This window comes from Leptosomus discolor, chromosome 5 (assembly GCF_034619465.1).
Source record: "Leptosomus discolor isolate bLepDis1 chromosome 5, bLepDis1.hap2, whole genome shotgun sequence".
Taxonomy (NCBI): domain Eukaryota; kingdom Metazoa; phylum Chordata; class Aves; order Leptosomiformes; family Leptosomidae; genus Leptosomus; species Leptosomus discolor.
In genome coordinates, this window is record NC_141395.1 from 19,250,175 (window position 1) to 19,261,952 (window position 11,778).

Sequence of the window (11,778 nt, forward strand, 5' to 3'; positions counted from 1 at the left end):
AATAATACCACAATAAAGTTTAGAGATGTTTTTTAAATGAGCCTGATAATTTTGCAGATTTGGAGATCTCAGTTCTGAAACTGAAGAAGTGCATGGGTGTGGCTTTCAACCAGAAATAATCTTATTGTTCTGTGCAGATGCCTACAAATGCCCACATCAATTGAGTAATAGTGTGTGGGGATGTGTATTTTCAGAACACTGCTCAGGCTTAACGTTCGATTTTTCAGAACGTTTGAAGGATAGCGTTGTGCATTTTTTCTTTTTTTTTATGGGTATAAATATACTGATTTTATTGCAGTCAACACAACTATGCAAAGACTGTGTTAGATCATGCTTGAGTGTCTACAGGATTAGAACACACACTTGTACAAAGGTCTGAAATCAAATTGCAGTGTACCAGAACTAAGATTAAAATACTGGCCGTAGTGAAGTGTACAGTAAATTCCACATATTGGGTGTTGTCCTTAAAACTCAGACATCATCGTCACTTTTCAGATGTTGGATAGAAATTTACTTCCTAAACCTATCCTCAACTTATCTGAGTGATAGTATGGACTAATAAAATCTTATTCATGGAAATTCGGTCATTTGCAAGGTCTTGTTTGAGCGGAAAATTAGGAGCACTACTGGCCTGTGTTCCTTAACTCCCAATCATCTTAAGTAGATCTGAAGTCAAAGAAATCCTTCAGAGATGTGTTTTGGTCATTTCTCTCATGGCCTCCTTTGTATTTCAGGACCCCAAACGTCATTTAGAAGAGCATGTGGATGTGCTGATGACCTCAAACATTGTCCAGTGTTTAGCTGCTATGTTGGATACGGTTGTATTTAAATAACCCATTTACTGTTTGTGATGCTTTCTGTGTATATTTGTTTATTGTTTCTAATACTCACAAAACAGAGACTGTTGAGGCTATATTTGATTACAGAGACATCTGACTTCATTTGCAATGTAAGTGCAGCACTGTAACACCTTTCAGTCTCTAATTGTGCAGTTGCTTCAGTTTCTTTATGTCAGGGTCTTTACAGATTCCAAAGCATTCAAGAACACAATGTGGGCAAAAATGTATTACATTTTCATTTAATATTTGGGGGGAAAAATCAGTAGTACATATATATTTTGATTGTTGCAACATAATAAAAATACATTTACAAACCTGTCTTAAGTTCTGGAAGGCCTTTTTTGAGAGAGGATGATGGGAATTAACAGTGTAGGAAAAGGGTTGGTAAAGGCTTATTTCTACCCACTGTAAAACTACTGAGATATTAATTGCTAGGACAGCAAAAATTCTCTAATGCAATTTGGCTCCCATTGATTACCAGATACTCTCATTGAGATTTGGGGGGGGGGGGGAAACTGTAATAGCGCTGAATTTTGAGGATGTACAAAACCCAAAATGCTGAAAATTTGCTTGCCGTCTCCTTTTCGATATTACTGAAGCCCTAATATCCACAGAAGACAATTGACCTTAAGAAAATGTATTCAGTTCTGCTGATACTGAATCACACAACTCTCACAAGCAGTGTCATAAATAGCAGTATTCTGAGAATAAACATTAAAGTGACAGAGGCTGTTCTAGGTTATATGAACCCTCCCTCCTGTGAAAGAAAATGTACACGAGATGTCCATATATATAAATAAATGGAAGGAGTCCCAACTGGAATGACATTTAAAAACCACTTCCAGTGACTAGGGAGGGAAACACGGGAAGGCAGGTGGGTTGGCTGCTTGGTTTTAAGCAGGCAAACCCCAATAACTGGGTTTGGGGAGTGACTTTGGGTTTTGGGCAGGGGGCTGGTTGGGGCTTCTTGTTTGGTTGGTTTTTAATTATTGGATGGTACTTAGGCTTTTTTTTTTTTTGTTTGTCTGGGCAGAAGTGTTCTCTTTCTATATCACCCAGTATTTTGTTTACTGGATTTCTTTTTCTAAAAGCAACAATTGTGGCAGGCAAATATTTTAAAACTAGATACATCTTTCTGTGATGAAGATGGGGTTTTTTTTAATTTATTTTACTTCTTACTTGTATAGTAAATAGCCCATAAAATTGTCTTATTTTCCACTTCGTGCCCAGTAGTTTTCTATTTATTTATTCATTACCATTCAAAGGTTTTTCTTTTGTTTGGAACTTATTTAGGCCTTTTAATTTACTATTTTAGAATAACTCTCTCTCAAAGTATATTTAGCATGCACTTACTTCAGAGGGAAACATGCAGATTTTTGCAGCTGCCCTCCTTATGGCCTTCCCTCTGCCCCCACAGTAGGCAGTAGAATATCAGACAGGGAAAATGGAGACGTACCAAACCACGTTTGCCTGCATATAGTTAAATGGAAGTGCTTTCTGGCGACTCGCACTGAAAACCTGTGGATTATTGAGGAAGGCTGCGTTTGGTCCTTGCTGTGGTCCGATGTGTGCACCCCAGGGTGAGAATGGGGCAGGAGCTTGTTGGGGGACCTGCCCTGGGGCTCATCTGCCAGCGGGGCTCTGCATCCCTGCCGCTATCTACTCCCACACGCACGTGTAACACCACGAGGGAGACATAGTTTGGCAGGTCGTGGGTAACATGGCACTGCAGAACAGGAGAGAAGCTATCGCAGTGCTGCAGTGTGTACATGCGTGAAAGGCCCGTGTAAGCAGGGAGACAAACCAGTGAGTCTTGCATATTCTAAATTAATTTTGACAAATGTACATCTTGCAGAGGGTAGCTGAAGGGAGGCTGTTGGAGATGCAGTTCTCCTGTAGTATGAGCTTGTGCTGTGATACCCTGCTTTCTATCCTCTCCCCAGTTTGACTTGGAGGCACGGTTTTCCATTTACTAAGATGTTTCATGAATAATCAAAAAGCTGTTTTTTGGGGCATCTTTCCTCATTTTTGTTCGGTGCTTTAGGAGCTACATAGAGGATTTGGAAGAATGTGTGCATGCAGTAACCTGAAAAGCAGCAGCCCGTACACCATCTTGGAGGAAGAAAGAGGTTTTCAAGCAGCCACCTTCTGAGCCTCCAGCCGCAATGGAGCAGACCTTCATTAGCAGCTTGACCCCTCGTCACCTGTCAGCACGAAGGACGGGCATATTGTATTAGCAAACCTCTCTCCTTCTTTCTATGATGATTCTGTAACACCACCTGCCATTGCGTATCCCCCTATTATACCAGTTTAGGAGTTGTGCACTGAAGATTTTTGGCATATATTAGCACTTCCATGTGATTGGCAGTATACCACTGAATTCATTGCAGCTCCGCATCTATATGGGTGTAGCTCTAATTCAGGGCAGCATTTCCCAGGGTTTATCTGCGTTTCAACCCATCTCCTGCCTATATAAGTCCGTTACCTTTCTATTGGTTTCAAGCAGGGAAAGGGAAGGGCGAGCACATGGGTGGAACAAGTGTCGGAAACATTAGAACTGGTACTAATAAAGCTATTTTCTTAGCACTGAAAGGAGAAGGTGTAGTACGGAAAGTTGCACACACTGTACCACCCGACTGCAAGTATAACAGTGAACTGCTTGCTTTTTGCTTCATAAAATATTTTATTAGAGTAATTTCCTTGCAGACAGTGTGTGTGTATGCTGGCTTCTGTGAAACACCAAATAACCAAACTAGCTCACAGTTAAGCAACAGAAAAATAAATGGCCACGGGCTTTGAGAGCGTTGAAATAGACATTCTGACAAGTCATCCCAGTTCTAGTCTTTGGATTTGAGTTTGCAAAGTTTCAGCCTGGCTTCAGATGGTTATGCGCTGGTCTCGGTTTTATTATGCGATAGTCCAGGCTCCGTTAACTGTCAGTGGAATTTGAAGGTGGCTGCTGATGTCAGCTGGAGAGGGACATGGTCTGTAAAATATCTGAAGTCCAAACCGCTCGGAAGAAAATGCTGCAGGAGAGCTGCTCCCTGGGCACAACATCGGTGCTCTTAAAGACTCACAAGCTCCCTCGGAAGGGAGGCGAGGCTGATGCTTGGCAGAGGCGAGGTGGAAGCAAGCCCCCTGAGCTCTCCAGGCGCATCTTTACGCCTGGGAGGGTCCCGCTTTCAGTTAGCCCGAGGCTCAAGCGGGCGCGCTGCGGGACCTCTAACGGGGGGTCCCGGCGGCCGCAGCTCCCTCCCCGAGGGCGCGCAGGCCTCGCCACCCGCGGTGCCGCGCTCAGCCCCCGCGGGTGCGCGCCCTGGGGCCGCCGCTCTCCGTCGGGGCCGGGGCCAGGGCTCGGCTGGGCCCGCGGGGCCGCCCCCGGGCAGAGGGTGCCGGCGGCTCCTGCTGCAGCACCGTCACGGTTTGGGCTTCCCCGCGGCCGTGGCAGCGGTGCCGTGAGGCCAGGCGGCGGCCCCTGGCAAACGGCTGACAAAAGCTGTGCCCCTCCTCGCTGCCCGCGGGACTGAGCCACGGAGGGAGAGCAGGCATCGAGGGGAATGAGCCGGAGGGGTGGATGGATGCCTTCAACGCTGTTTTGCTGATAATCTCCGGCATTACGGCTCTCAGATAAAATATTTATTTACTGAAGAACGCGTAAACATCGCGGCAAATACATTAGGGCACTCCGGCTGCGGGGCTTATGATTATTTCAGAACTTAAAAGAGATGGCAGGCGGCTGCTGTCAGCGGGGACGGAGGGTGAATTTCCTCCGCGAAGCAGGCACGGGTGGGCAGGGTGGGGGCGTTGCGCCGGGCGGGGAGGGGGGGTCGCTCACAGGAGCCGGGGAGAGGGTCTGCGCCCTCCCAAAGGGGAGATAAAGGGCGGGGGTGAGCCCAGGGCAGTGGTCGCCCAGGGCAGTGGTCGCCCAGCCCGGCGCTCCCCTCGCCGCCGGCCCCCCGAAGCCCCCGGCAGCCGCTCTCCTCCCTGACACACAAAGGCGGGGGCCACGCGCGCAATATTTGGGGAATCGCAGCGGTTTTGATTTATTTTCCAGTCCTAGTCAAAAAAGAAAACAAAAAAAAAATGCTTGAAAGGTCACATAATAATGAGTTCTTCCAGCAAACACACTCTTCCCTTCCCCCTTCCCCTTCCTTGTATCTCACAATAAAATCATCTCCTTCAATTTGCCATGATCGTCGCGACCAGGAGCCAGGTGATTATCCTAATTAATGTCTATCTAATTAAATTACTGTCAGCGGTTAACCAATGGCAGAAGCCGTTTCATCCTCTCCACAAGCAGCAAGATCAAAAGTGAGTCTTTCCTGATTGCTGCATAGTGTCAATTGGCCAATCTCTTCTCCCAGGGAAGGAAAAAAAAAAAAAAAAAAAAAAAAAAAAAAGTAAATCAAACGTTTGGGAAGCATTTGGTGGATGAAGTGCTTTCTGTCTAGTGAGGGTCCCAGGATGTCTAGCTTCTGATACTAAGGAGCCCTTTCAGATCCAGGGACTGAAGGGTTATTACTGTGGTGCTAGAGCTATGCAGCTGGAGCATTGTCTTTCTCCCTCTATCATGCTCTCCAAGAAATTTCTCAATGTGAGCAGCAGTTACCCACATGCAGGCGGATCTGAGCTTGCCTTGCATGATCATCCCATTATCTCGACCACTGACAACCTGGAGAGAAGTTCACCTTTGAAAAAAATTACCAGGGGGATGACGAATCAGTCAGATACAGACAATTTTCCTGACTCCAAGGACACACCAGGGGACGTCCAGAGAAATAAACTCTCTCCCGTCTTGGACGGGGTCTCTGAGCTTCGTCACAGTTTCGATGGATCTGCTGCAGATCGCTATCTGCTCTCTCAGTCCAGCCAGCCCCAGTCTGCTGCCTCTGCTCCTAGTACCATGTTCCCTTACCCCAGCCAGCATGGACCTGCTCACCCAGCCTTCTCCATCGCCAGCCCCAGCCGCTACATGGCTCACCATCCTGTGATCACCAACGGAGCTTATAACAGCCTCCTGTCCAACTCTTCTCCACAAGGCTACCCCGCGGCGGGCTACCCTTACCCCCAGCAGTATGGCCATTCCTACCAAGGGGCACCTTTCTACCAGTTCTCCTCCACCCAGCCGGGGCTCGTTCCAGGCAAGGCTCAGGTCTACCTGTGCAACAGGCCACTCTGGCTGAAATTTCACCGGCACCAGACGGAGATGATCATCACGAAGCAGGGGAGGTAAGCCACCGCGCGGACCCTCGCCGGGGGTCGGGGCTGAGCCGCCGGGCTCCGCCGGGGGAGCCGCCGCAGCCTCCGCCGCCCCGCGGGAGCCGCCCGCCCGCCCGCCCGCCGCCGGGGCTGCTGCACCGGGCGCCGGGAGCGGTCCCCGCCGGGTCAGCCCTCCCTGCCTCCCCTCAGGTCCCCGCGCCCGCTGCCCTCAGCCCTTCCCCGCGGAACGCTCGACCTCCCGGGGAGGGAGTTTCTTTTGATTTTTTATTTCCCGGTGGCTACCGGGAGCCGTGAGGATAAAGCAGAACGGGCTGGTTCCTCCGCGTGTGCCTGTCGCTGCCGGTGGCTTGCTTTCCTTCTTTCTTTTTTTTTTTTTTTTTTTTTTTCCTTTCCTTTTTTATAGGCGCATGTTCCCTTTCCTAAGTTTTAATATTTCTGGTCTCGACCCCACGGCTCACTACAATATTTTCGTGGATGTAATTTTGGCGGATCCCAACCACTGGAGATTTCAGGGAGGCAAATGGGTTCCTTGCGGCAAGGCGGACACCAATGTACAAGGCAAGTTCCTCCAATTAACACTTTTCCCGACACATATGTAGGTGAGAATGATTAATTAAAGCCTTTGTGGACTGGCTCTGGCGACTTCTAAAAAGAGAAGGGGCCAACGATGCTTTTAAAAAAAGGAGAGTGGAGGAGAAAGGTTTTCGGAAAACGTTGTTTTAATCCTTTTCCGTTAAAACGAAGGGAGTTTCCGCAGTGTAATACTGCGAACTTCAACGGGGTCTGGTGCTGCAGAACCGGGGTATACGCGAGAACTGTGATGTGGTTGTGTTTTTTTGTTGTTTTGCTTAGGAAACCGGGTGTACATGCACCCCGACTCCCCCAACACGGGAGCCCACTGGATGCGCCAGGAAATCTCCTTTGGGAAACTAAAACTTACAAACAATAAAGGAGCATCAAACAACAACGGGCAGGTCAGTTGGGAAACGCAGACGCTCTGCCAGACTTATTTTTGTTGCTTCAGGCAAAAATGCTGCTGGTGCCGAAAGGCCGTGTGGGGTTTTTTTTAGATCGTGTCGTCAGGTGAAAATAAAAGGGTGGCGGTGGTGGGAAAGCCCTCTCGTTTATTTTGTCACGGGCCTCGTCGACCCCGAGCACACTGCCCAGGCTGACACCGCTGCCCGGGGTGGCCGGGGGAGGCGGCGGCGGGTCCCGCCACCCGCGGGCATCGTTCTCCCCGTCCTTCTCGCTCTAATTTCCTCCTCTTCCCGCGGTCCCCTCCCTCCTTTTCCTCTGCCTGACAGATGGTGGTTTTGCAGTCCCTCCACAAGTACCAGCCCCGCTTGCATGTGGTGGAGGTGAACGAAGACGGGACGGAGGACACCAACCAGCCGGGCAGAGTGCAGACCTTCACCTTCCCCGAGACCCAGTTCATAGCAGTCACCGCCTACCAAAACACCGATGTAAAGACCTCCTCGCGTTACCCCGCTCTCGGCCGGCCGCGCTCCCCGCAGGGCACCCCGCCGAGCACGGCCCGGTCCGGCCGCCGCGCTCCCCGGCACCGGGAGATGGGGCTCCCTATCCCCCCCTTCGCGCCGTTCTGCCCCGGCCGAGGCTGGCGAGCCCCGGGCGCGGCCGGAGCCGCCCGCGCCGCTCCGCGTTTGCCCCGGGAGCCCCGCAGCGGCGCTGCCCGCCACCGCCCCGGGCCGGGCAGCGATCGTGCCGGCGGCGGTGCCGCTCCGCCCGGAGTGGGGCGTTTGCCTTCCAGTCGGAAACAGCTCCGTTAGCTGAGGAGCTGTTAGCTTAAGCTTTAAGTCTGCAAAGATCAATTAACTACCTCATTGATTGCGCCGGGGGTGACGGAGCAACTTCCTCAAATTAAAAGCTCGTTAATGCCTGGCTACGCTTCGGTCTGGCTTTGCTAGAGGCTGGTGCCCCCTCTTTCAGATGACATATGTTCAGTCCGCATTCTTGCTTTCATTATTTTGCTCGATGAGAATGTAAACTCCTAGCTACCGTTCTGTAGTACGTTTTTGCCTAATTTCTGGGTTTAAATATATTCATACCCGTGCAGTAGCAATACTGACACGTCTCAAAACATGGGGTTAAATTTTATGGTACTTCTTACAATAAAGTAAATCTTAAAATTAGACAGTGATATTTATAAGCATGCCAAAGCTTTGTTTTTCACGTTTTAAAGGCTATTTTATCGACTAGAGTAAAGCTTGAGCCTTTTAAAAATGTGTTAGCTGCAGCAGGGTATATTTTTTCAGGCTTTCACACCGTGCGCTCTGATTCTCTCTTTCCCTAGATCACACAGCTGAAAATAGACCACAACCCTTTCGCAAAAGGCTTCCGAGACAATTATGACACGTAAGTAAACGGCATTTTTATTACCCTTCTGCCGACCGCACGCACACGTCAAAGGGGGAAGCTTTAGGATGCGGGCTGCCTTCATTTCACACCGAAATGTGTCGTGTCAGGCTTTTCCAGAGCCCTCCGGGAGGGGGGCACCTGCAGACTCCCCCGGAGGGGCTGTCCCTGCTGCTGGGCTCCGCGCAGCCCTGCGCAGCTTGCGGCCACCTCCGCGCCCGCGGACCGCGCTGACCGCACCTAAGCCCGCATCTCGCTTTGGCACTGGCGCTGGTTTTGTTGTTGGTTTTTCCTGGCACGTATCTTTGCGCCCCTTTCCAAGTCTCAATTCCGCGCAAGGTCTCCGCAAGAGGCACCCCAGCAAGGCGGGCGCGCCCCCCGTGCAACCCGCTGGCTTCGCGTAATCCCGGGCTCCGGGATTCGTCTCGTTTTGTTCTTCTCTGCGGTTGGGCTTTTTTCCCCCCTCTTCCTTCTGGGTGGAGCTAAAGCCTCCGAAGTTTTAATCGCGGTTTGTCCCCGTGCTGCCCCTGCCCCTCCGCCTCGGGCCCGCCTGCTCCCGGGCACAGCCCCTTGGCCCACCCGGCCCTGCCCCCGCGGGACCTGCGGCCGCTGCCGCCCCGACTGCGGCTCCGCGGGGGGCACTAGCCCCCGACACCCCGTCCCCGCTGCCTTTCCCGGCTCTCGGGAGCCGAACGGGCTCAACTCGGCCCCCCAGGCGCTGACGGCTGCGGCATCCCCCTGCCCGGCCCGGGTGAGGGCCTGCCCGGCATCCCCCTGCCCGGCCCGGAGCGGGCCAGCGGGAGGTGGCGGGCACAGGGCGGCCCACACCCCCGGGGGGGCGGGCGGCTTTGGAGCTCACCTGCCCGGTCTGCGGGAGAGGACTCCGGCTTTGGGAGGGGAAACCTTTTTCCTTTCTGAACCGCGGCGGTGAGCGGCCTCCCTTGGAGCGCCGAAGCCCCCGCGTACCTTCAGCTCCTGCTTAAGCCCCCCTCAGCTCTGAGAGCCGTCCGGCATCCCCCAGCAGCGGGATTTCAGTCCAAGGGTGGAAACGACGCCGAGGCCTGAACTAGTGCGAGAGGCGCCCGGGGCCGAGCACCGGCGCTCCTCGGGGCGCGACTGCGGTGCGGCGGCTCTCCCCGGCGGGCAGGGGTCGCGGCGGCTGTGGCGGGGGAGCCGGGTCGCCGACGGGAGGGGGATGGCGGTCCCCGGCGCTGCAGAGGGCGGCAGCCGTGCCTGCCCGCTCTGCGGGGAGCAATGCGAGGAAGATGCGCGGCCTTTAGAAAGGCTGCGCGGCCTTCACCCCCAGCCTCAAGTGCTTTTCTCTTTTTAATAGGAAAAAAACTTTATAGGGCGTCATTTGAAAAGAGACGGGGGGAGGGGGAAGCTTCAATGTTGTCTAGCACGTTGAATTTGTTTAAGGGCCAAGTTTATTTTGGATAAGAAATTCCAGGAGGCGTGGAGGGTTAATTAAAGCACAGTTTTAGCCTGAATTAAATACAGATAGTAGTTATTCATCCATTAAAGTTTTTATAATCGCAAATTGCAGCCCAGCATGGGAGAATTATATATAGGCCACGCAGGGAACACTGGTTTTACATTTCCTACAGTAGGTGTTTAAAGATTAGCTTAATTTAAACTCGGTAAAATGTTGATGGTTCGTCTGTGACTCCCAATAATAAGTGTTAAACAGCCGATACAATTCCGTAGTCTGTCATTCACGCTGTTCGCGGCAAATGACCGGGCTGCCTGTTGCGCGTATGGCGGGACCGGTCAATGTGTTACCGCGCGGGATCTCACGCCGTTGGGATGCCGGGCTCGGGCCGGAGCAAGAGATCTCAGCCCAACCGATGAGCGGCCCACCGGCTCCGAAAGATTTGCTCTCCGTGCCTTCCCCCCACCCTCCCGCGTTAACGCCCTCGGCGCTCCCGGCGGCGGAGGCCGAGCCCGGAGCGTAGGGCAGGGCAGGGCAGGGCAGGGCAGGAGAGCCTGCGGCGGCCGCCCTCCGTCCCGTCCTGCCCCGAGGGCTGCGGCCGGCGGGTGCCGCGCCGAGAAGGGCGCCGGGCCGCGGCGGACACCCAGCTCTCTCCCCTTCTCTTGGGCAGGATCTACACGGGCTGCGACATGGACCGGCTGACGCCCTCCCCCAACGACTCGCCCCGCTCGCAGATCGTGCCCGGGGCCCGCTACGCCATGGCCGGCTCCTTCCTCCAGGACCAGTTCGTGAGTAACTACGCCAAGTCCCGCTTCCACCCCGGGGCAGGAGCCGGCCCGGGGCCCGGCGCCGACCGCAGCGTGCCCCACACCAACGGGCTGCTCTCCCCACAGCAAGCCGAGGACCCGGGGGCCCCCTCGCCGCAGCGCTGGTTCGTCGCCCCCGCCAACAACCGCCTCGACTTCGCCGCCTCCGCCTACGACACGGCCACCGACTTCGCCGGCAACGCGGCCACGCTGCTTTCCTACGCGGCCGCCGGCGTCAAGGCGCTGCCGCTGCAGGCGGCCGGCTGCGCAGGGCGGCCCCTGGGCTACTACGCCGACCCCTCGGGCTGGGGGGCCCGCAGCCCCCCGCAGTACTGCAGCAAGTCGGGATCCGTGCTCTCCTGCTGGCCCAACAGCGCGGCGGCGGCGCGCATGGCCGCCGGCAACCCCTACCTGGGGGAGGAGGCGGAGAGCCTGGCCCCCGAGCGGTCCCCCTTGCCGGGCGCCGAGGACTCCAAGCCCAAAGATTTGTCCGACTCCAGCTGGATCGAGACGCCGTCGTCCATTAAGTCCATCGACTCCACCGATTCTGGGATTTACGAGCAGGCCAAACGGAGGCGGATCTCCCCCGCGGACACCCCGGTGTCCGAGAGCTCCTCGCCCCTCAAGAGCGAGGTGCTCACCCAGCGGGACTGCGAAAAGACCTGCGCCAAGGACATCGGCTACTACGGCTTCTACTCGCACAGCTAGGCGCGGCCCGCCCGGCCCCGCCGCCCTTTTGCACAATAACTCCTCCGCGCTAGCGCACTGACCCCCGCCCCTAGCTGCCCCACCCGCACCCCCGGCCCGGCCCGGCAGGCAGGCAGGCAGGGAGGCAGGCAGGCAGAGTCGCGGCCGCCGCCGCCCCCCCGCCCCGCTCCCCGCCCGGCCCGGCCCGGCCCGGCCCAGCGGCGCCCCGGGGGCGCGGGGGGCACCGCCGCTCCGACACCCACTGATCAGTAGGATGCTTAGACTCTCAAACCGTGCAGCGCTTCCTTCCTTTTACCACGGATGGATACTAGGGGATAACAGTCGTAGTGGGGGAAAAGAGCCTGTGAAATGCCTGTACATAGTATTTACTTTATTGTAACAGATTACTTTTCTTTGGTTC

At 54.3% G+C, this 11,778-nt stretch overlaps 2 protein-coding genes across 2 annotated transcripts in view; both read left to right on the plus strand.

The window, feature by feature from the left end:
* The window catches only part of PSMD14 (proteasome 26S subunit, non-ATPase 14), a 42,876-nt gene extending 41,952 nt beyond the window's left edge, over positions 1 to 924 (plus strand). Inside the window, exon 11 of the mRNA XM_009961089.2 lies at positions 735 to 924. Coding sequence (XP_009959391.1) covers positions 735 to 833 — 99 coding nt within the window. The 3' untranslated portion in view covers positions 834 to 924. The remainder of the gene's footprint in view (positions 1 to 734) is intronic.
* Positions 925 to 5,376: 4,452 nt separating this feature from the next.
* TBR1 (T-box brain transcription factor 1) lies at positions 5,377 to 11,378 on the plus strand. The gene is made up of 6 exons (XM_086465730.1): positions 5,377 to 6,068; positions 6,463 to 6,617; positions 6,912 to 7,033; positions 7,364 to 7,522; positions 8,371 to 8,432; positions 10,535 to 11,378. The coding sequence occupies exons 1-6, from the start codon at positions 5,377 to 5,379 to the stop codon at positions 11,376 to 11,378; spliced, it is 2,034 nt and encodes a 677-aa protein (XP_086321856.1).
* Positions 11,379 to 11,778: the final 400 nt, after the last annotated feature.